We start from the raw sequence: 26,199 nt of genomic DNA, 5'->3' as shown, positions 1-26,199 counted from the left end.
GTTTCTAACTTGGCCTAGAGATCATCAAGATAAACATTTTGCCCCTTTCTGGGACAGTAACTCTAGAACCCATGGTGGAATCTAGCCGGTTTTCGAAAGGGACCAAGGTGTGTGTAAGTCTGTTTAAAATCGAATTTAAAATGTCACTTTTATCATGTTCACAAGGTAAAAATTAACAAACTTTGGCTCTTTCAAGGGTCAATCAAGGGCCGCAACTCCGGACCTATGATTGGATCTGAAGGATTCATCATGGAATCCAAGATCTATTGTTGTTTAAGATATTTTGCAAGTTTGTATCAAATCAAACCATAAATGAAGTCTCTATAAGGCTACAAAAGCCAAAATAGCAAATTTTGAACTTTAAGGGGTCATAACTCTGGAACCCTTGACGGGATCTGGCCAGTTTTCGGAGGCAACCGAGATATTATGGCAATATAAGTTGTGTGCAAGTTTGCTTAAAATCTATTGCAAAATGTGGTCTCTATTGTATTCACAAGCCAAAATGGCAAACTTTGGCCCTTTTACAGGCCATAACTCTGGACCCCATAATGGGATCTATCCAGTTTTCGAAAACAACCAAGATATTATGCCAATACAAGTTGTGTGCAAGTCTGATTAAAATCGATTACAAAATGGGGTCTCTATCGTGTTCAGAAGGAATTGCGGACGGACAGACGTACAGTGTACGATCACAAAAGCTCATCTTGTCACTAGCTCACTGACAGGTGAGCTAAAACCTGATTATGTCTAATGTTCTCCTGATAGGTCACTGATACCAGTAAGAAGTAGGTCACAAGCAGAGAATAAACAAGAAAAAAATATATACTTTATTTCATGATTTGTGAGTATCACAGTCTAACAATAAATGCAAAACTGCTGCACAAAGTCAAAATGTTAACAACATAGTGAAACCCAAGAGAATTTTATACAGTACATGATGACAGGCATGTGTTAACCTTTAGCCAGCTGGCAGCAAGTGATTCCACCTTTGCGACCAGTGCAGACCAAGATCAGCCTGCACTTTCCTGTAGGCTGATCATGATCTGCACTGTTCACTATTCAGACAATAAATTTCCAGTGAACACCCCTTCAAATATTAAATGGTATTGCCCAAATTGAATGATGGACCAGCCCATTTTTAAAATTTAGCAGGGTAAAGGTTAATATGTAGAACCAAGCAAGGGATCTGCAGTGGCACTAGACAACTTCCATATTCAGTTACATGTTCTCCATATGCGATTTCAGCATTTTCTAGCTGTTATGTGAAGCCTTGGGCTTGTACGTCCGAAGAGTGCAGAAAAACTTGAGGAGAACCTTAATTACATAGAAATTGCCAAATATCATAGCAGGTCCACTACCTTAAAAGCCTGATAGTGACATGAAGCACGCTTGATTAGCCTGAATCTACGTTGAGAAATCTGAGAAAAATTTTTTTTCCTGTTTCAATGATATAGAATCTATATCTCTACTTGTTTTTTGGTTGTTTTTTTTACATAAAATAAACATTATCTACATAATTATGATATATACAATTATACTGAGAAAATTAGTATAAGGGCACAATTATTGCACTGATATCAGATGATGGATTGTCAGAGTTTTAAAGTTTTGTATGTTCAGAAAGAACTCTCATATAAAATGTATGTATGGTATTTATTTATAATAGTTCACCATGACAACTTCCAAATTTTGTAATGAAACTATTGCTTTTATGCACACTTAAATATCTTTAACGTTTGATAAGAATCAAATATCAAATGACACTAAACTTTCAAACCAAATTCTGAAAAATTAAATGGCTAAAATCTACAATGAAAAAAAAAAAACACATCAAAATTGACCAGTTAATAAATTCTGAAAATTTAAATGTCGGTATTCCTAACTTTTACATTTTTATGTCAACATTTAATATAAAAAGAAACCAACATGAAAAAACAGTTTCCGTCACTAAATGGACCTTAAAAGAACTATTTCATCTTAAAAGACTGGACTCCAAACTTGGCTAAAATGATCTTGCTTTAAAACTGAAGTTTTGTCATATCATGCACATTAAAACATGAGCTTTTGTTTCTAAACTATCTTAAAAAATGTGAAATGAAGAAAGATCATGCCAGAGTCGGCAATGGAACTCAGGGTGCTGTTGCAATAAAAACTTTCCTGTGTTCTTAACCATTACACCAAAAAGGAATACATAACTAGAAAATGCTTTTGTAAAAAAGCGCATGTCTCCCCCAATGCAAAGTCCTATAGGCACGAAGTCAATAGGGGTCAGGAGCGAAAGTCAAAGAGACACTGATGGTTGGCTGCAATAGGGATCATCTACTTGGCATGTCCAGTCATCCCGCTAAATTTCAACACTAGTGGCCTAGTGGTTCTCAAGTCACTGTTCAGGCTCCTGTGACCTTGACCTTTGTTCAAGTGACCTCAAAATTAATAGGGGTCATCTACTCTGCATGTCCAATCATCCTATGAAGTTTCAACATTGTAGGTCAAGTGGTTCTCAAGTTATTTCCAAAAAAATGATTTAACATGAACAGGCCACTGTGACCTTGACCTTTATTAGACTGACCCCAAAATCTATAGGGGTCATCTACTCTGCATGTTCAATCATCCTATGAAGTTTCAACATTCTGGGTCAAGTGGTTCTCAAGTTATTGATCGGAACTGGTTATCAATGTTCAGGCCCCTGTGACCTTGACCTTTAACGGAGTGACCCCAAAAACAATAAGGGTCATTTACTCTGCATGACCAATCATCCTACGAAGTTTCATCATTCTGGGTCAAGTGGTTCTCAAGTTACTGACCGGAAATGGTTTTCAATGTTCAGGCCCCTGTGACCTTGACCTTTCACAGAGTGACCCCAAAATCGTTAGGGGTCATCTACTCTTTATGACCAATCATCCTATTAAGTTTCAACATTCTGGGTCAAGTGGTTCTCAAGTTACTGACCGGAAATGGTTTTCAATGTTCAGGCCTCCGTGACCTTGACCTTTAATGGAGTGACCCCAAAATGGATAGGGGTCATCTACTTTGCATGTACAATCATCCTATGAAGTTTCAACATTCTGGGTCAAGTGGTTCTCTAGTTATTGATCAGAAATGGTTTTCAATGTTCAGGCCCCTGTGACCTTGACCTTTCACAGAGTGACCCCAAAAACAATAGGGGTCGTCTTCTCTTTATGAACAATCATCCTATCAAGTTACAACATTTTGGGTCAGGTGGTTCTCTAGTTATTGATTGGAAATGGTTTTCAATGTTCAGGCCCCTGTGACCTTGACCTTTGACGGAGTGACCCCAAAATCAATAGGGGTCATCTACTCTTCATGACCAATCATCCTATGAAGTTTCAACATTCTGGGTCAAGTGGTTCTCTAGTTATTGATCGGAAATGGTTTTCAATGTTCAGGCCCCTGTGACCTTGACCTTTGACAGAGTGACCCCAAAATCAATAGGGCTCATCTACTCTTCATGATCAATCATCCTATGAAGTTTCAACATTCTGGGTCAAGTGGTTCTCTAGTTATTGATTGGAAATGGTTTTCAATGTTCAGGCCCCTGTGACCTTGACCTTTGATGGAGTGACCCCAAAAACAATAGGGGTCGTCTACTCCAGCAGCCCTACAACCCTATGAAGTTTGAAGGTTCTAGGTCAAATGGTTCTCCAGTTATTGCTCGGAAATGAAGTGTGACGTACGGACGGACGGACGGAAGGACGGACAGGGCAAAAACAATATGTCTCCTGGGGGAGACATAATTAATGATCACTAAATATAAAGCTTTATAATTAAGGCAGTTTACCTATAGTACCATGTTACAAACCCCTTTCAATTTTGAATGGAAAAGATATGAAAAACAACTTAATTTAATTCTCATGTGTTTCCATAACATATAATATGTCAATTACTTACTTTCAAAGCCTTCTTTTAGCAATAATTTCCTGATATAAAAAAAAAATCTCTTTTTTATGATCTGGAAAAGTGCTGTAAAGTTTCAGATCAAGACTTGTATTCCTCCAAAAACTGGTAAAATACAACAAATTCCCATACCAGAAAATAAAAGTATTCTGCATACATGCAAAACGTTACATTACACATTTTTGTATTGTAAACGCAGAAATTTTAGTGTTGGTTTAATTTTCGCTATATTCTTGAGGTCCTACATCTTGCGAAAATTAATCCTCACATAAATATTCACCAATAGTATAATTCAAATTCAAGTAGGATACCATTTATACAATTTCGTGAACATTAAATCTCACAAACATACTCAAAATTTCAAATTCGCAAAATTTTGACCCAGCAAAAATATGTGCTTTTACAGAACATGTATTTGAAACAATTTCAAATTCTTCCACCCACTATTTACAAACCTTATTCATGTGAATATAGCCAAATTGTCAATCTTTACATTTACATAATATATTTATGACATCACTTTCACACTTAGCAATAAAAAGCAACAAAAATATACACTATTGCATTGCAATGCTCTGAATTTGGTAACCTCACTATAGCTTGTTCAAATAAACAAGAGCTGTCTGTAAGACGGCACACTCAACTTTTCTCAGTGCTTGACTCTGAATTAAAGCTTTGCCAATAAAAACTTTATAAATTTTTAACCAAGAAATTCTAAGTTAAAAAGGGGCATAATTCTGTCAATATTCAAATCAGAGTTGTGAGGATTATTTCTCCTGGTGTAGACCTTGATAGTAAGTAACCATTTTAAGTTTCAATTCAAAAGCTTTGATAGTAACAGAGATATTTGAATTCATCAAAAACTTTAACAAACAGTCACACCTACGGTGAGTGCAACAGCTCTACTTTTTCTTAGAAAAGTTGAGCTAAAAAATGAAAACCTACATGTACACATACAAGTATGAAACTGCCTTCTCTCTATCATGCTTTTAATAGTAAAATAACCATGGACACCACCTGTATATATCAATGATCAAGGTCACTGACCTAATCCATTTTAAAAAGAAAACCCTTGTCTAATCTATAGTCCTATGCCCTTTACAATTACAGCTGACTGTATATCTTCATAGCAATATAACATTCAATATGGAAAATGGCCTATAATACACATTTACAGAAAAAAAATGACACTGGAATGTGATGAAAACTGTTTTAAAGCAAATTTAAACTTGGTCCTCGAATGATTTTCTTTAACAACAAACATTCATGAAACAAGCTTACTCATAAGTGGAAATGTTCATAATGTGGAAAGGTTTGCGAATTTCAGGAATTCAAGAAATCCACAAAAATATCAGCCAAAATAATTTCACATTCACCAATACACGTATTTGTAGTAAAGTAAAGTAAAACAAATTTGGCAGTTTTCAGCGATTCACAAATATTTCCGTAGCAAAATGTTTGGAATGGGCAATTGGCAAACTTTTTGACCCACAAATATGTCTACTTATACGGTATAATAAATTTTATTATATACCTATATAAATTCTGTAAAAAATCAGCTTGTATTTCACAATTAAATATGAACAGACAGACAAAAATTCCGTATTGTACCTTTTAAATTCCGTATTGTACCTTCCGTATTGTATGCTGCCGGACTATTTTCATTAATATGCATGACCCGACACATTTCTATAAATAGCACACATAAAAACTTCAGTAAGTTCCATTTAATATCGATTAACTTTGACGATTTCGTTCAAGAACAAAACAAGAATCAAAATAGTGAAGGTATATAATAAAAGGGTCATTATAACAGTAGCTAGATCTGGGACTCTGTATTCGGCTCTCGTGGATTTTGCCAGGTCGGATCACACTCGGCGCTTGCGCGCCTCGTGAGATCCGATCTGGCAAAATCCACTCGAGCCGAATACTGCATCCCAGATCAAGCTACTGTTATAATAACCCTATTATAGTAAACAGATTCATAATTCCATGATTGACAAATATATCCTGCCACTTGGACAGTAATTCAAACAACAGTCAGACATCTATTTCCTAAAAAGTCTGAACACATCACTGGCAAATGCACAATAAGTATTACATACATTATAAGCACTGACAAACGACAATACAAACATTTCCTTAAGTCTGCCATGCAGATTGGAAGTAAAAATACTGCTGAATCATTAACCCTTACCCTGCTAAATTTCTAAAATAGACTGGTCCATCATTCAATTTGGGCAATACCATTTATTATTCGAAGGGGTGTTCACTGAAAATTTTCTGACTGAATAGCGAACAGTGCAGACCATGATCAGATTGCACAGATGTGCAGGCTGATCTTGGTCTGCACTGGTCGCAAAGGCAAAATCAATTGCCGCCAGCAAGCTAAAGGTTAATATTAGTGTGGCACTAATTGTTGTGGACTTTTTGGCTGGGTTAATCCATGAAAAAAATATCCATATACACAAATATTTTCTCTAAGCATTTGATCTTTGGAAATTGAAATCAGCAAATTCTTATCTCCACAAAATAATCACGTTTGCTAAAACCACAAAACTTTAGAGCCCAAGAAATTGAATGGTTTCACAGTAATCAACATCTGAAAGTTACTGACTTGCAAATATGTAATGCTCTTTTTTTGGGTATTGGGTCACAACAAAATGATTTATGTCTAATGGCAAATTTCAAAGCTTTAATTGTAGGAGTCTCCAGGTGCCTCTCCAAGAACAATTTGAGAGTAACTATTAACAAAAATGATGTTTTTTATTTCATATGAGAAGTTTAACTGTAAAAGAATGTTTATGAATAGGAAATGTCTAAAATTTTCATGATAAATGTCATGAAAAAGACAATAAATGTAAGAAATGACAAACACATAGATTATTTATAAGAAGTGAACAAAGTTATATGCTATACTGTAAAAACAGATATTTTGGTGAGGCTAGAAAACTCTCGCATGAAACATTTAACAAATTAACATAAATAAAAATAAGGCACCGGGCTGACTAATCCTTAATGCTGAGCACAAAGCAAAGAAGGTACTAGCACCACTTTTCAGGCCTTTGATACGAGGTGGCCAGAGAGCGAACCTGCTACCTCCTGCATTTGGAGCAGACTTGGATTTGAACTTTTGACTTTCTGATGGAAAATTTAACACTCTCTGGATTTAAGTAACCAGGTAGACATAAGTTTGAGTGTTTTGAAATGTATAAGAAATATTTTGAACAGTACAGCAATTAAAATCTAAAATCGGTCAGCTGTTTTAGTTAATAAAACACTTATTTATCTCCCTGTGAAATAACATGATGATTCACTATTAAAAGTTTTTTGCCTATGGCAAAAGTAAAGAAAAACAAAAGTTTCCAAACAAAATAATAATCAACTTAGCTCTTTATCCCCTTCAGAAACAAGCAAAATGAAAACAAGCAAAACAAAAACAGCAACAGTAAATCGTTGTTTGGAGTAAATAACAGGAGTTAAATATGAGCTGCGCCATGGGAAAACCAACAAAGTGGCTTTGCGACCAGCATGGATCCAGACCAACCTGCGCATCTGCGCAGTCTGGTCAGGATCCATGCCGTTTGCTTTCAAAGCCTATTTCAATTAGAGAAACCATTAGTGAACAACATGGATCCTGGCCAGACTGTGCAGATGCGCAGGCCGGTCTGGATCCATGCTGGTCGCAAAGCCACTATGTCGGTTTTCTCATGGTGCGGCTCAAATATAATCTCAGGTCCACCAAAGCCGGAGACTGTTATCGATTTTAACAGGCTTTGTTTCATCAATCTCAATCACATCATCTTCATTGTTGAACGAGCGGAAATGTCTCTGTCCAGAGGCTGTTGCTATCACTGGCAACATTGGATGTAAGCTGAAATTTAAAACAAATACAACAAATTCTTTTCATTTGCACTGACGCTTAATTCAAGCATTATTTTCTGATTTATTTTAAACTTTGATTTTTTCTTTTATTTCAAAAAATTATATTGTAATGAGCAAAATTCAGAGACAGATAGACAGACTGTATGTCTAAATACCAGACAGACAGACAGACAATCTGTTAGTTAAAATTCTAGATTACATGAAACAAATTGGCTTTTCATTATTTCATCATGATAATAACAAGTCTGACCATAAAACTATAGTAACTAAATTAAAGGAATAACGACAGCTTTCCATTCAGTCCTCTGTATAAAGTCTTACAAACCTCTCCAACTGGAATTTTCCTAATATCATATAAACTGTACATCAAAATAAAATGGAATTCATCTCCAATACATGTATCATATTTTAGCTAAGGATGCTTGGACATTTTTTCCTGTGTATAGACATTTTCAACTGATGGTAGCAAAGTTCCCTGCGAAGTGAATCCTGTCATCAATGTGCATGGAACTGTGCAGCAGAACTGCTTGTATCAAAGGTTCCTTCACACAATGCACAATATATAGTTAACCTTTAAATCACTGATTTCATTCACAGTGTGTCTCGAGTCCCTAAGCCAACAGTGGACAGATAAATGATTCAAAGTGAATACTGTGAAATCATTAATATTCGTGGGGGACTAGTTTTCGTGGATTTTGTGGTTGTGTCAATCCATGAAATTTAATCCCAAAGAACAAGTAAAATTCCCATTCATTTTATGTTCAAAAGTTGAAATCCACGAATTCATATCCCCATGAAATTCCCATTTTGACAAAAACCACAAAATTTCATGCCCATGAAATTAAATGTTTTTACAGTATCTGGTTTACAGTGACACTAGCTGTACCATAAATTCATGCTGTTGTGCATGTACAGACTGAGTTAAATTCACCTTTCTTTTAAAGATCTGACAAAAGTGTATACTGAGCTATGTACCATGAATTTCTAACTGACCTGATTCCATTAACTGTGTCACTGTGCCCCTCAAAAGCCACTGCAGGTTGAATGATGGGGTCAGAGTGTATATTGAGCTGCACAGGAGCAATGCTTGTATCCCAGACCAGAACTGTCCCATCATGAGATCCCGATACTAAATATTTACTATCACTGAAATAGAAAACAACACAACTGTGTGACAAAATAGGACTTTATATTGCTATACACAAAACTGTATTCTTATAAGGTAAAGACATAATACATGTTTATCTACATCATCTTTTTACTGCAATATCAACACTGTGCATAGCTTTTCCACACATTTCCAAAGATGAGGAACCAATCTGCCTTTCACCACCATCAGTCATTTGCGACAATTTTATGAAAATAATTTAAATTTTCTCATTGGTTTGGCATTTTTCTTGTGTAAAATTCAGACTGTTACTCTTGTACTGAATGTGGCTTAAATGTGTATAGAGTCAGTGTGACTCCTGCAGACCAATTGGTTCTACACATAAATACTGCCTAGCAATTCCTGAGTTACTGAATCACTTTATTTCTACTTTATTTACTATTTACTTACATATGAAATTTTTTGTTTACAAACTTAAGATTTATGTCATACATGATATAAAAACTTCTATTCGAAACGGTTAAGCAAATACTTGTCCACAAAGTTTAGTACCATTTTCAGTAGTAACAAGAGCTCCGCAAAGCGGGGCAATATATGCCCGAAGGGTTACATCATAGGACGGGAGCAAAATTTAAAGAACTTGACAGTTGTAGCCCAAAGGACTGGAACAACAAAAGGAACACTAAAAAAAACAAATCTTAGTCCACAAAAAAAAATATTCAAAGTCCACAAAAAAAAAATCCTTATCAGGAACAGGTATGTAAAAATACACCTAAAAATTGGAGGTACCATCCATGTTGTACCACAGAAAAGTGGTCTAGGTGTTTCCCTACGGCCAACAATAAAGAAGTTTCAAAATAAGCTATTTATAGTAACATAAAAGGGAAGTAATTAAAAAAAAAATCCTTATCAGGTATAGGTATGTAAAAAAACCACCAAAAAATTGGAGGTACGATCCATGTTGTACCACAGAAAAGTGGTCTAGGTTTTTCCCTATGCCAACAATAAAAAAGTTTCAAAATAAGCTATTTATAGTAACATAAAAGGGAAGCAATTCAAAATAAAATTATTGTAAGTGAACAAAAAAGAGATCTGCCAAATAAAAACAAGAGCACTGCAATGCAGCGCAATATACGCAAAGCAAAGTCATATATGACCTTTGACCCTTAAGTGTGACCTTGACCTTTAGGCAAGTCATCCGGAACATGCACTCTGCACGTCTCAGTGAGGTGAACATTTCTGCCAAGTTTCTTTGAATCCTTCCAGTAGTTCAAGAGTTACAGAGCGGACAAGAAACAAACTGATATGACTTTTGACCCCTAACAGTGACCTTGACCTTGAAGCGAGTCATCCGGAACATGCGCTCTGCATGTCATCTTGGTGTGGTTAACATTTGTGTCAAGTTTCTTTGATATCCTTCAAGGGGTTCAAGAGTTACAGAGCGGACACAAAACAAACAGATATGACCTTTGACTCCTAAGTGTGACCTTGACCTTGAAGCGAGACATCCAAAACATGCGCTCTGCACATCGTTACAGAGCGGACATGAAATTGCTAACGGACAGACGGACACCAGCGTCATAACATAATACGTCCCTTCGGGCGTATAATAAAAAGATAAAGGGAATCAGTGGCGCAGTGGTTAGCAGGTTGGACTAAAACGCAAGCGGTCCGGTTCGATTCCCGGTCGCAGCTGATATCCCGACTAGTGTTCAGTGCTGGGTGATTTACTTAAATTGGTACTGTTTCCAGCTGTATCTGCCTAGACACTTGATGCTGGGGAGGTAAATATGACTCCTGCCATGGGCTCAGCTAGAAATAAGATGTTCCATCCATTCCAGGTGGGGACTTTCCATGACTACCTATGTTAAACAAGAAACTTCATCTTTTTTTACTGACAAGATGAATACTGTATACTGTAACAATTTTTACATCATTAAATTACCTGGTGATGTCAAAGTAAATCCTTTGATTGGTGATGACAGTTCGAAGAAGAGAGAACAAAATTTGTCCTGGATTTCTCATGTCCCAACATAGAATCTCATTGTCCTGAAAAAACAAAAATGAACTATACATTTAACATCGATTCCTAATGTCTCAACATAGAATCGTAATATCAATGAAAAATACTTTTATATATCAGGAATATACATGAAAACAACACAAAGTCTTGTTACTAGTAAAAAACTTCTACTTTCATCTTTTTAAAGTTCCATAAGGTTTTAAATTTTATGTTAAAAACAGCTGAAACAGTTGTACAAATAGATGATATGCACAATGACATGGCCACAAAAGCACTACTTTTAATACTGTACATGAACTTTTACGGTTAGAGCCATAAAGGGAGGTAACCAAAAACAATAAATTCAGATAAACTTTCTACTATATTCGTCAATATTCAAACCTTTGACAAAATTAAAAGAAAAACTTAATGAAAATAGGATTTAACAACATATTAAAAGCTTTTTTGTATTCATGACGGAAAATGTGGCAGCCACATTTCAAATAATAGGCATTATGAGCCTTTAAACTTTAGAATAACATAATTTATCCTACCTTCATGCAAAATAAAGGCAAAAATCAAGGGGTATGATAAATTTTGCTTTATCAGGTCAGTGACTTGATACAGCTTGGTGGACTGCTTTTTGGATTTTTTTTAACGATGCTATCTTGACTTTGAGAATAACTGCTAACAGACATATTTATGCAAGTATTTTTATAAACACACTTTTATTAGGCATGTCACAAGTACTTGTGCATACCGTATTTGCAATTACCACAAAAAGTTTTTATAACGGAAACGCTCAGAGAAACCGAAAGTGACTCATGTATAGCATTTGTTCAGGATTTTACCTTTTTGCACTTAAATTTTGGAATGGAGTGTTATTGAGTAAAATCATCGAGGAAAGGGTTTGCCTATTTTGTTCTGTCAAGCGGCGTTATGGCGTGTGTATAAGTCAAGTCTATCGTTTACTTGGTGAGGACAGGTAATTCGACTTGCAACTGTACTTCAGACAAAACTTCACTTGGCAGCAAATTAAAATTATTCATTAATGTTCAGCAGAACAGGGAGGTCGGGCACAAAGCAAAATAAGGTTAGCCTTTGTTTTTCAGCTCTTATTTTATATTTTGGAATTTAAAGACCTATTTGTGTAATGGTGGGACGTATTAATTTTTAAATTTCTATGCAATGCAGACTCGGACCTAGTTGGTGGTAAATTCTGAATTTTAATTAAAGAATGATTTTAGATCAGAAGGTAGGATAAATAGAACATTAGGTTACAGTCTTATAAATTTAGATTTATTAAGTTCGTCTACGAAAAAATAAAAGTCTCGGCAGACCCTCGAGTTTTATATTTTCTCCAACTCACTTAATAAATTTAAATTCATAATACAGTAACCTAATATTCTCTATATATACCATATGTGACTGTTTTTTTCACAATAAGAAATTTACAAAGAGCGCTCTTACGGGTTTGCTAAACTAAACAGTAAGTGAGTATCACTGTACCTTTCTGCCACCACTGTAGAGTTTAGTACCATCTGGTGAGAACTTGACCTGCGTTACGCCACCATGCTGGCCTTCAAACATACACACCATTGATCCTGCTGGCTCATTGTATAAGGCAACTGTTTACAAAGGAAAAAAGACTAAATGAACAGATTATGTACACAAATAATACTGTGAAATTATTAACTCTTATGCTGGACACGACTTATTCTGAATCTCCAAATCTCCTAGCCTCTGCCCCCGAAGCGGACACATAAAAAAGTCAAACATCATTTTGTGACCTTGACCTTGATCTGAGAGATCTGGGTCATAAGCGCGGCACACCTTCTCAATATGGTTAACATTTGTGTCAAATAATTTTCAAATCTCCCTATGCATGTTGAAGTTACAGCCCGGACAAGAATTTACACAGACGCACGCACACACACATGGACAGACAGTGTGAATTAAATATGCCCACCTTCAGGTGCATAAAAAATATTCAAACTTTGCTTTACAATATATAGGCAGCATACCAAGCATATGGCATGCATGTATCTCCTATGTACAACCGACTTTAAATAAAATGTTTATCTTTATCTGTATACGACAATGTAAGATGCCTAAATCATCCATTGGCAAGCTAGCTGGATGTTAACTTCTTAGAAATGCCTCACCTTAGCAGTCAACATGATTCACTGAACTCAAAATGCAATCACTGAAAAAAGATTTCACCTAAGGAATGGACTGAGAACATATTTACTCTAAAATCATTACTACTGATGAAGTGCTTATTATGGTAGATTTTGTGTGTTTGAGTCTTCAAAAGTTGAAATCAATGTATTCATATCATTTACAAAATAGCTGTTTTGTTCAAATCACCAAAATTTCTCGCTCACAAATTAAATGATTTTACAATTCTGAAAATGTACTGTAAAAGCAGTAATTTTCATGAGGGATAATTTTTGCTATATTAGCGAGGCCCTACATCTCGTGAAAAATTAATCCTCGCGTAAATATTCACCATTAATTTTGTATAACTCAAATTCAAGTATGATACCATTTTTACAATTTCACAAATATTAAATTTCGAGAATATACTCAAAATTTCAACTTCGCGAAATTGTGTGCTTTTACGGTATTCATTATGTTCCTTATTCAAAATTCCAGACTTACCGCTTCTAGAATACGACCCTGCAGCATAAAGACCATCCTCTGTCGGACTGCTGTCTATACAGGATATAATACCTCTCTGTCCCTCTTTCGCTGAAATGACAAAGGTATGGAAAATACATGCTACTTATTAAATAATCAAGACAATTTAAGTGGTTCAGGTATGCAGGAATTTATCCCAAATGTGGTTAATCCAAATTAGCTTTGCTTTTTTTTTAGAAAGTGCCTGGTGGGGGAAAGATTGGTGAAGGCATTAAATACTGTTTTTCAATAGTATTTCTGTTACGTAACAACAGGATGTCAACGTAACTAGGGTTCCTTGATTCTGTACTCTCCTCAAGCAATTGCAAACTGCTCCACATGAAAAGCAGAACAATGTCTTCTATCAAATCCTTATGACTGGCCCAGTGATCAAACTTATAACCCATGCTCCATAGATCTGTCTCTACCTATTAAACTTAGAGGACAGACACATTCAAGAATCTAAATGATTAACCATAGTATAATAGACAAAAACCACAAGAAGGCAGACTACATTTTTTCCCTCAAATTTGACTAATTCAAAGGCCAGAACTCCAGAGAGAGAAAGATAATCCAAATGGTTATCAAACTTGGCAATTTTTGCAATTTTGAGTCATTCAAGGGTCATAACTCCAAAGAAACTTGGCTAATTCAGTTGGTTATCAAACTTGGCCAAGCTATGATATTTTGCCCATAGATATTGTGATCAAGTTTGGTAACACTGGATAAGACCTGCTAAGTAAGAGAGCAGACAACTTCTGAAGATGCGGCCTGCCGCCCATCCACAGCCATACGTAAACCTGTATTGTCTCTTTCACAGCATTATAAAACCATGTTGATCTACATTCATCACCTGATAATGAACCTGTCACCATGCAGAAAAATTGAACACCACAATGGTTATTCAATGGTCCATCTTATTTTACATTCTGGTAAAGTTTAAGTAACAAAGTTTTCAGTTTACAAAACAAGACGGCCATGATGGCCCTAGATCACTCACCTGAGTTACAGTGCTTGTATGAACAGTTCAGGTAGATGGTTATGCAAGTAAAATGTCTACGAAATTATACTGAAATGGTGCCAGTGATTTCTGACAAGAACATTTTAAAAGTTTCAACTAAATAAATATGGGCAGGTAATGTGTATGTGTGTGTGTTTTCCACTACATACATATAGGAATGTAACCACACACCCCAGCAGCTATGTTCTGACAAAACTTCTCTCTATTTTCACTGGAGGGAGAGGTTACTTCTCCCAATTTTTCTGGGCTAGCTTGAACCCTGAATTTTGTGTATAATTGTTTCAAAATTGGGCCTGCTGTTTTAAAGTTTCCATTATATACATATAGGGAAAAGCAACAACTCCCCCTGGCAGCCATGTTTTTTGACAAATCAAATTAATTTGAACAATTTGTGTTAAAATTATTTTAAAATCAAGCCAGCAGTTTCATACAAGAACATTTTCCACTATATACTAGGGAAAAGTGACCACGCCCCCTGGCGCGCATGTTTTTTTTGACAAATCAGAATTATTTGAATGATCTTGGTAGAAGGTCACACAAGGCGACTTTGTGTAAAATCATTTTAAAATCAGACCAGTAGTTTCATACAAAAAGATTTTCTAAAATTCTACTATATACATATGGAAAAGTGACCACGCCCTATGGCGGCACCAATGTTTTTTAACAAATCACAATACAAATGTAATTTGAACAATCTTGGTAGAAGGTCACACAAGGACCATCTGTGTGAAATTATTTTAAAATCGGGCCAGCAGTGTTACACTAAAAATTTAATTTTTAGAGTCCTAAAATCTTTAAGAAATGTAGGTCTTGTAATGTCTACAAGAAAAAACATACCAAAAGTAGGTCTACTTTCAAAATCTCTACCAGGTCTGGTCACATCAAATACTCGAATCATTTTGTTGAATCCACAGTAAAGCTTGTTGCCGTCAGGACTGAACTTCACACAGTGCGCAGCAACTACTTCATCCTGGTAAAGAAATAAATGCGATCTAAACTTGTTTTACACAATACTGTAAAAGCAGAAATTTTCGTGAGGGTTTAATTTTCGCTATATTCGCGAGGGCCTACATCTCATGAAAATTAATCCTCGCGTAAATATTCACCATAAGCATTATATAAATTCAAGTATAATACAATTTTAACAATTTCGGGAATATTAAACCTTGCAAACATGCTCAAAATTTCAAATTCACGAAATTTTGACACAGCGAAATTATACGCTTTTACAGTAACTGATGTCTAGTGGACATACTCATCAAGGTTTGAGGTGTGAATTTCTTTCTGCTCTGTTATTTCTAAATAAGCACATACTGTAATGAAACTGTTTACCTTTCCCAGCCACGTAGTTAATCTATAGATACATACATTTAGGTAAATTTTAAGTCCTGACAAGAAAAATGAGCCGTGCCATGAGAAAACCAACATAGTGGGTTTGCGACCAGCATGGATCCAGACCAGCCTGCGCATCCGCGCAGTCTGTTCAGGATCCATGCTGTTCGCTAACAGTTTCTCTAATTGCAATAGACTTTGAAAGCGAACAGCATGGATCCTGACCAGACTGCGCGGATGGGCAGGCTGGTCTGGATCCATGCTGGTCGCAAACCCACTATGTTGGTTTTCTCATGGCGTGGCTCAAATATTCTATAAAAAGAGCTATAGGAGGACCACAATGCTTTTGTCAAAAAAAAAAAAGTAAATACAATGAAATCATAGACATAAACAAGTATGAATAGAACAACAATTTTGAATCATAAAACTTTCACCTCTGACCATACTGATGATTTCAAACAGATCAGATACAAAAAATTGCTATGTCAAAAAAGGAGCATATAACTTTTTGATCTGTTATGGGACCTGTGTATTGAAAGATATATCGTTACAGTGAACAAGTGTTTCCATTTTCTATCTAACTTAACCAGATGCTGGTGAAGACGCTGACATTTAAGTGAGTGTAATACTTATTCTTTGAATAGTCAAGCTAAAACAATTGCAGCAAATTGGATAGTTAGTGTTCTGAAGTCTAAGTCCTTAAAATAATAAATTATAATAATTGCGGTCAAAGCAGACTCTCTACCACTAGGCTATCGTAATTCTTATATTTTTCTTTTTTTCTTTTTTTTTTTTAATTTCGGCTACCGAGGTAACCCATTTATTGTCCCCGTCATAGATGTGCGGGGGTCGGGGATCCATCCCCCATCACATCTTACAAAAAGTAACATGATTGCTATTACAACTAAAATATAATCATATTAGCTAATGAACTGTTGTAATAAAATTCTCGGGGATTTTTTTTTTGACAATAGGGACTAATACCTTCTTAATATACAATTTAAGTGAATCTTTATTTAACAGCTAAACTATACAAAAATGTAATTCTTATTTTGTGTAATTCCAATGTTCACATTTTAAAAATCTTATTGCTAATGTCATATTTCAACAGTATTTGTGTTGTGTGACAGTTTAAACCTCACTTATAAATGTTACTGAATTCAGTAGTACAGAACTCTATCCAGTTGAGGGTTTTAGTAGAAACACTCACCACGTGATTGTAGGCTCTGTAGCTACATCTTAGTTCTCCAGTAAAGGCATCAAACAAATGGATAGGTGTATCTTTACTGGTTACGGCAAGACTGGAAAAAAAGATTCATAATTCTTGGCACATGTTGTATAAATTTTTGTTATCTGGGCCAAACTATTCTTATATTAGATAATATATCCAAAAGGTAAACAATTAGATCTTTGTACAGCTTCCGTTTTGCCGTACTAAGTAGCATGTCTGATTTAAGCATAGGAAATATCAACTTAAATCATAAACGATAATTTACCATGTATATTCTAATATGGCTGGATTTGATTTCCAGTTAAACAAAGAAGAAAATCAAGCTCTGTATATTCTGCGATAAACAACGGTTGACGCGCAGACCGGTAAGAGAGCATTATGATGTCAATTATAATGTATAACGTCGAATTGCCGCATGACGTCCGATACATTATTCCTCACGTAAATGAAGTCCAGTATAATATTTATTAAAATATATCAATGAGCATGTCAGAATGAAAACAATCAAGGCCTTCTTGTGATTTATCGTCTAATTTACCACGGTTCATCGTTCAGATGCTTCAGTATTTAAACCACTTGGGCTAACGCCCTCGTGGTTCAATTCCTACGCATCTGAACTCTGAACCGTGGTAAATCAGATGATAAACAACTCGAAGGCCTTGATTATTTGTTAATTCTAATATGTTTGTCTTTGTTAAAACACTCTTACGCTAGAATGACGTCACGTTAACGTGCGGTGACGTCAAAGTTTTTGTTGCGACTAAGAAAGAGCGCATCTATATTTTAGCTACTGTTTGAGATTAAGAGCATATTAGAATCGAAATAATTTATAGCAAAACCGTGTTTTAACACTATTTATACACTCGGGCAGTAATACGTTGTACAAAGAATTTCACCCATCATGCATAAAAAGTGTTAAAACACTGTTTTGCTATAAATTATTTTTTAAATATATGTTAATGGATATCAACTCCAATCATAAAAAAATTTACCATGTAGTCTCCAGCTGGGATGAAGACCTGGGTACCAGTTAAAATCATATAAAAATTAACCATGCAGTCTCTGGCTGGGATGAAGACCTGGGTACCAGTTAAAATCATATAAAATAATTTAACATGCAGTCTCTGGCTGCAGGGATAATATGATTGGGTACCAGCTAAAATCATATAAAAATTTACCATGCTGTCTCTGGCTGTGATGATGACATCAGTGGGTACCAGCAAAAATCATACACAGTATCGGCTTCCTTCATACTTAAAACTGGTGTCTAAAACATGAAAAAAATTTATACAGGCAATACTAAAACAACAACAATACAACTTTCCTTTAAAGTTTCATTTATCTCTCAACATGTTTGGCAGTAAGTCCAGAAGCACCCAAAACAACATTAAAAACTTTAATATATCAACAAAATCAAGAAAATTTATTTGTTTACTCAGGTTCAAGTTTTTGGACTTTCACAATCATGAAATCTATGAAAGTTAGTCTACATGAATATATAAAATGTTACAAATTTTACAGGAACAGGGTTTTCGCTACAATTCGCCAATGGCGAAAGAAATAAAAAAGTGGCGAATTTTTTTTTTGCTGTATATGTATTTTTGATAACGTGTATTTCTTTGTCTAAAAGAATATGTCGAGTTTTGTCTACCATTTCTGCCATTATTTTGTTTTCTCCCCCGTCATAGTACAATTCATCTGGCAGATTGAAGACTTTCAGTTTGTTGTCATTACTGTTTGTGAGAATGCATGAACCATCTGGTGCCCTAAAAAATAAAATCGGATTTAGCTTAGGATTTCAGCATAAATTATTAACAACAAAAGTTGTTGTGAACTCCAGAAAGTTTTATCACTTTTTACCACTTACATCTCACAATTCACTTTTTTTTTTATCTTTTGCATTTTGCTGAACCACACAGGAACTTCTTAATATAAAGTGTTCCTTTCATGCATAAATTGAATACATTTTGTACTCTAATCCAATATTTTTCATCACATGTTTCCTTGAACAGAAAAGCAAACCTAGCTCTCGTACCCTTAATATTTTCAGGGCATGTAATAGTAAATGAACAGTATATTGTTTAGGCCTTATTTACTTTCATATCTCTTCTAGAACAAGTGGCATCCTTCATAACTTGATGTGTTGTTTTTTTGCTCTGAATTCACATTTTAGAATATGATGATAACTCCAAACTCAGACCGGAAGTTGACATAGATCTTCATGTGATGTTTAGCTTAAAATCTTGCCATATCCTTATTTACTAGATCAGAAAAATCCAATTAAATGAATGTTCTACAAGAATGTTTCATACACAGACCACAAATTTGCAACTTCTGTATGTGGTACTTGAAACTAACAAATTCAAAAATATCAAAATTATTAAATCAGAATAATTTCATTAAGTAATTCAGATTACATTTTAGCGAAATCATGATTTTCCTTGAAAAGATACTCTGCATAATTCGGCTATATAATCAGAAAGGCCATGAAACCAAAATACCCACCATTTACAACCTCTGAGATAGTTTTTGTTATCTGGGTCTTTGAAACTTTCCCAAGCTCCGGTTAGCTGTCTAGGAGGACCTTTGAACTCAAAAACTGATTGCCTGAAAAAGAAGTCATTATCCTTTTATTTCAAAAGTAAACAAGAGCTGTCCGAGGACAACAACGCTCGACTATTCAACAGCCTTGTCAATTGAATGAATACAGAAGTCAAAAAAGGGCATAATTTTGTAAAGATGCAAACAGGGTTATGGAACCTGCACAGTGCTTATCAGCTCATGACAGTGCACAAGTGTGTGAAGTTTCAATCCATTCCCGTTAGTGGATACTGAGATACCAGCTTACATACAAAAACTTAACCAAAAACTACTAAGCTGAAAAAGGGGCATTATTTTGTATAAATTTATTATAGATAATGTTAAAATACGGTTTTGCTACAAATTATTTCGATTCTTATAATTATGTCTTTTATTGTAAAATTTAGATCAAACATGACAGAACTGTTTCTTCACACACATATGGCACCAAATGGTAGGTTATCATGCTCATTTGTTTATACAAGCCTGGGCTTGTTAATATCTCTTGCAGAATAGTTTCTTTATGGCACAAATTTATGACAAATTATTCTGCACAGTGAATAACCAACTCAAGAGTGTTTGAAAGTTGTGTTATGTGACATTTCTTTTTAAACAGGTTTTTAAGTGAAATATTTGATAATATTAAGACTTGAAAGCACTATTTCAGAAAATAGATTATTTAGTCCTATATTCTCATTCATCAGAGGATACTCAACAATGTTTATGATTCTTCAACATATGTTGAAATAGGGTAAAATTGGACAGACTGTCTAGGTATAATTAATTTTGCTAACAGCATGAATTAAGAAATGTAATTCAATTTGCTTTGTCTTATTTTATCTTCATTTTTTTCAAGATAGAATCTCATCATGTCTGCCAATTATTAAAGCTTTTCACTCTCAGCTGGGCTGAAATTTTTCAGCATGTTCATTTCCACCAAGTCTGATATTAGATGTATATATGCCACTGAAAAATGACAATGCGAGTGAAAAAGTTTTGGCATCAGCTCAAAGAATGTTGATTTTCTCCATTACGCTTTGTAGTTAGCATCTTGATTGAAAAAAATTATAGTGCAGTTTCGAGTGTTTAGTGGCTGAAGGCCTTCATATGTACTTCAAACTGCAAGATGCATATGTTTTAAATATATATCCTGATGGTAACTACAAAAGCACTTGTAATTTATTCCTTATAATTGTGTATAATTACAATTACTGTCTTATTTCTTTCACAAAAAAATTATAAACCTTTGAAAAACACCCATTTCTGTGTTTGCTGCAGTTGTGCATTCATCTGTCTCTGGAACAACAATAACAACGTCTGCAGAGGTGTTAGAATCTTCTGTGAGATCAACTGCAATGGATTCAGTTTCCAACTTCAGTCGCTTGGCATCAGGTTCTACACTTACAGATTCTTCTTCTGAGATCACTTTTGGAGCTTCTTTAAGTATACCACCAGCATCGCTATCTGTTTCATTTGTGAGATCAACTGCAATTTCAACATCATCTTTGGCAGATGATCTTGAATTATCTGAACTTGTTTCTGAGTTTATTGTAACAATATCAACAGAATCAGATTTAGACAGATCTATGTTTGTTCCATTTGTAGACACTGATTCAGCTTCTACTGACAAACTTGTCTCAGGAATTGTAGTAATATCTGCTGTCACTTCATCTAAAAGTTTTATAGTAGCCGCCTTATAGTCATTCAAGGACAGACTTTCTGAACTGTTTGGAGGTCCTCCAACAGCATTTTGATCACTTTGTTCAACAATAAACACCACTATTAAAAGACACTCCACTGGTGCCACATGCACAGTCAATTTCAGTTGTACTGGATCTTTCTTGCGATTGTGTAAAATCGTTTTCTGTAGTACTGGCAGATTCTGCTTCTACATCTGGTACTGTCCGAATTATGCTCACACGTTCGGGATCAACAGACTCTACATTACTCGATTCGTCAACAATTTCTGACATTATCAACCTTTTTACTATAGCACTGGTAATCAATCTTGAGACAAAGACTTCAAAAGCAACTCTAATGTCTAAGTTAATCGAGCTAATTTCGTTTTTTCTTGCAAAAACAATCATGCGTCTTGGGCGCAGCCATTTTAATTTGTCTAATATCCGTATCGTACGTTCCCATTCCGTATCATAAAGAGATTATAGGTTAAAGGTCAGTAATTCAAATCCTTCTTTGTTTCATATAAATAAAATTATTCGCGTTTCGAAATTACTTTTCTTGGTAGTTTATCCCAGTACTAGTTTGGTCTGAAGTTTATGCTAGTATATTTGGGCGCTCTTTGTCACGTGAATTTCGTGAAATATTTCGGCGTATATAAGTGTGAACTGATATTGTTCTCACCACTCGAGGTTTATGATTGGCAGCAAACAGTCTGTAATTCAGTATGAACGATTCAGAAAATACAAACAAGGATTCGGGACCTGAAGGACTTCTTCGATGAATAATTCTATGAATAGAAACATGAGAAGTGCGAATTTAGAGAAGATTCACAGAGTGAGCTGCAGTATACGACAGGAAAGAGGAAGGTTGCTGACGATTTCGATGACGACAGAAAGATCCAAAGAGCTGAAGAAAGAGTTAGGGTAGGCTCGAGAAGTTTTGAAAGAATCAGACACAGTCGTCTGTCAGTAGTTATGGACCTGTGGACATTGCTGTAAGTCATTTGAATTTATTTTCATAATGTTGAAATCGCCCCATAGATGACCACAATGTATGCTTTACCATCGATGTTATATAAACACAAGTCCGTTAATCTGCACGTTAAATTCATGAGAAAATTTATTACACAGGTTTATAGTTTAGAGCAGAGATCATGCAATTTGTTATTAATCGTAAACAAATAAGCCTATGTTATGGTGGATTTATCACATACTCCTGATATTGGACTAAAATAAGTATTTGGTCTTTTAATATAGGGTTTGTTGTGTTCATATACGTTTAAAATGCTAACCGGAATGTTCTCTTAGTCTTTTCGAAGCTTTCGGTGCACAGGTGCAGCCAGAGCTCCAATGGCAGGATTACAAACCGGAACTAGATATATCGTCTGCTATGTCTGTGGTATCTTGGGACGATTTGCTCGACAAGCTAGAATCCACAGTTGCAAAGCCACTGACGAAAATCAACATCATTGAGAAGATGATAAGTATTGCTTTTATTCATATTATGCAGACGTTAAATGCCAAGCGAATTTCTGCAAATCTAACTTTGTGTTTCCGTAGCAGAAAACTCAGTGAAAGGCAGACTGAAAATAGTATTTCACATTTTGGAATTAATGCCGATACAGATATCCTTTCTGTAATTCACTATGGATATGTTACTCTTTTTATCAAAAAACTCGCCGTCATTTGTTTTTAAAGAATAACAGATCTGATCTAGAAAATTTAGTGATTTTATTTTTCTGCTGTTAAAGATTTTGTCAAAAAGGCCTTCAAATGCGAGTCCTTTGTCGGTGGAGATTCATCTTAAAAGAAAAGTTTGATTCTAGATTTTAGTGTATTTTAAACAGAGTAGTTTAATTTTATAATGTTAGTGAATTGTATGGACCGTTTTTCTAGTGAGTGCAATAAAAAGTTGCCTCTATACAATTAATGATTTAGGACCTCAGGCACGGAGGCTTTCGACGCTTGTTCCGTTTCTTGGAAAATTGGAAACGACTGGTTAGTTCCGCCGGTATTTCTTATACTCAAGTGTTTAAATTTCTTCATGTTTTGTAAAGCTAGAGGTACATTGAAACAGTAACATTGGTTGCTCCTTACCGGCCATCTAACCCCCAACCCCACCCTGCGTTTTGTGCACGTTTTATTTTCAAAAGGTTTTAATCTTTGATTAACCAGAAACATATATATGCATGGGTATTACAAGAATTCTACATTTGGTACAGTAAAGTTTAAAACATTAAAACATTGTGGCAAGGATTTTCGACAGTTTGACAGTTAAAGTCTAGTTTGAGATATCCCCCTTGTTAAGTACCGTGGGAATTTTAGATGATTTCATTTTAGCAGATGTAATATCAATTAAAATTTATGTATCATCCTTGTGTAAACAATGGTTGAAATACTATTGGTGTGTATATAGAGACGTTATTGAACATTTATATTAAAAAGGTCTGTTACAAATTATAAATCTGATTTAAAGAGACAGTTGATCTATGTGTGTTTCTTACATTACATGCAATATTTACCCGCTGTTGATAATAGATTAATCCATTTGTACAGGTGTATCACTAGTGGTATGCAGTTTTTACAGTTACATAACCATCGTCATAAAGAGTGACAATTTAGTTTCACTTGTCTGCGTCTGTGACAGTGTATATGATATGATATTGAAATAATGCCATTTGTTTGCAGATTTGTTTAATACACACAGAAGATGAGAAACTGTTAAAAGATGAGCAGATATGATTTCACCGTAACTGTTTTCTTGTTGGAGGCAAAGAAACGTTTACATCTCTTGAATTTAAGAAGTTCCGCGACTGGTGTGAGAAAGTGACGTTACCTGGTTCGCCATTCACTGTGGCATTGTACTTGGTGTCTATAAGTGATAGCTGTTGCAGTAAGTCAATGTTAAACATGGTTTTTTACTCTATTAATTGGTAATATGTTCTGTCAAATGTACAAAATCCTTGTAACGATGATTGTTTGAAACTGTTTAAATGACTGTAAAAGAATAACAGCCAGAACGGTGGTAAAGAATTCTAATATTATGAAACAGTTTATTGAACATTTCTGAGAGCAGTTCCCAATCTGATTTAAGATTCGATTAATTGTTTATTTATTTATATATAATTATTTTTTCATTTGCCGGAATTTTAAGAATCAATGAATCACTAAGGATTTCAGAATGTCATTGTTAGATATAATAATTGAAAGTCAGACACTGTTGTTCTTAGAACGGAAACGTATACCGGACATTCCTCCTGCCTTGTCGCTATCTTAGAAAGATATTTACGAAAACCACTTATATCATTTTCTTCAGAATATTTTTTCGTTCAGACATTTTCAAGAAAAAGCTTAATAAACGTATGTTTTGCGACGTGATTCAGACAGCCGCTTTCTTATTCTTCTGTTCATCTTGGTTTAAAACAAAAACTTCAGTTAGATGTTTGGACTTCATTCTTTTCGGTCGGGGGCTGATACTATGGTTGCTAACAGAAGTACTTGTGAGAGGTTGTGGCAGAGACATGGCAGGTGGAAATGTGTCATCAAGAGATGGCTAAGTGAAAGACTCTTTGAAAGATCGTCTTTTTGTCACTCATAATTAAGACTTTTAAACATATCAGGTTGAATTTATTGCGTGTATTTTATTTTTCTATATGTTACACTCTTAAAAGGTGCTTGAGACTAATCACTTGAGGTTAAATAAATATGGTAATATCACACTGGGTTTTATTTACATCGGAATACTGTACTTAGTGTTTTACATGTAACAGAATTATCTGTATTGTTTAACTTACAGTTGCTGGTAGCGATATGCTGCAATGTATGCATTACAAGCAGTTGAATGCTGTGTTTTGTGCTCTTCTTACAGTGGTATGCTACGTCAGGTTATTTTCAAGAAGCGGAATGCTGCATTAGGTTATCTGCAAGCCGTGGAAGGCTGCGTTATGTGCTCTTCTTACAGTGAAATGCTGTGTTATGTGCTCTTCTTACAGTGGTATGCTGCCTAAGGTTATTTTCAGGTGCGGAATGCTGTTTGCAGCGGAATGCCCGTTAGGTTATGTGCAAGAATGCTGCGTTTCGTGTTTTTCTTGCAGTGGAATACTGTGTTAGGTTATCTTCAGGCAGCGGATTGCTGCGTTATGTGTTTTTCTTGCAGTGGAATGCTGCGTTATGTGCTGTTCTTGCAGTGGAATGCTGCGTTATGTTATCTGCAAGCAGCGGATTACTGCGTTATGTGCTGTTCTTGCAGTGGAATGCTGCGTTATGTTATCTGCAAGCAGCGGATTACTGCGTTATGTGTTATTTTTGCAGTGGAATGCTGTGTTAGGTTATTTTCAAGCAGCGGTATGCTGTGTTATGTGTTCTTCTTGCAGTGGAATACTCCGTTAGGCAATTTTCAAGCAGTGGAGTGCTGCGTTATGTGTTCTTCTTGCAGTGGAATGTTGCGTTAGGTTATTTTCAAGCACTGGAATGTTGCGTTATGTGTTGTTCTTGCAGTCGAATGCTGCGTTATGTTATTTTCAAGCAGTGGAATGCTATTGTTATGTTATTTTCAAGCAGCGGAATGCTGCGTTATGTGTTCTTCTTGCAGTGGAATACTCTGTTAGGTTATTGTCAAGCAGTGGAATGCTGCGTTATGCGTTCTTTTTGCAGGAACGCTGTATTAGGTTATTTTAGAAGTGGAATGCTGATTTATGTGCTCCTTTTGCAGTGGAATATTGCGTTAGGTTATTTTCAAGTAGTGGAACGTGCGTTATGTGTTCT

At 35.3% G+C, this 26,199-nt stretch overlaps 1 protein-coding gene across 1 annotated transcript; it reads right to left on the bottom strand.

Annotated features, from left to right (window-relative positions):
- Positions 1-801: 801 nt before the first annotated feature.
- Positions 802-21,852, bottom strand: LOC123554761 (telomerase Cajal body protein 1-like). Its single transcript, XM_045345073.2, has 11 exons — positions 21,001-21,852; positions 19,682-19,783; positions 18,828-18,942; positions 18,355-18,443; positions 17,156-17,246; positions 15,451-15,583; positions 13,575-13,664; positions 12,420-12,538; positions 10,854-10,957; positions 8,794-8,946; positions 802-7,789 (listed from the first exon to the last, which is right to left on the bottom strand). Exons 1-11 carry the CDS (start codon positions 21,015-21,017, stop codon positions 7,648-7,650), a joined length of 1,155 nt encoding a protein of 384 aa, XP_045201008.2. The 5' UTR covers positions 21,018-21,852; the 3' UTR covers positions 802-7,647.
- Between the last annotated feature and the right edge of the window lie 4,347 nt (positions 21,853-26,199).

Source organism: Mercenaria mercenaria, chromosome 7, assembly GCF_021730395.1.
Source record: "Mercenaria mercenaria strain notata chromosome 7, MADL_Memer_1, whole genome shotgun sequence".
NCBI classification, from domain to species: domain Eukaryota; kingdom Metazoa; phylum Mollusca; class Bivalvia; order Venerida; family Veneridae; genus Mercenaria; species Mercenaria mercenaria.
This window is presented reverse-complemented; position numbering and strand designations above follow the sequence as displayed.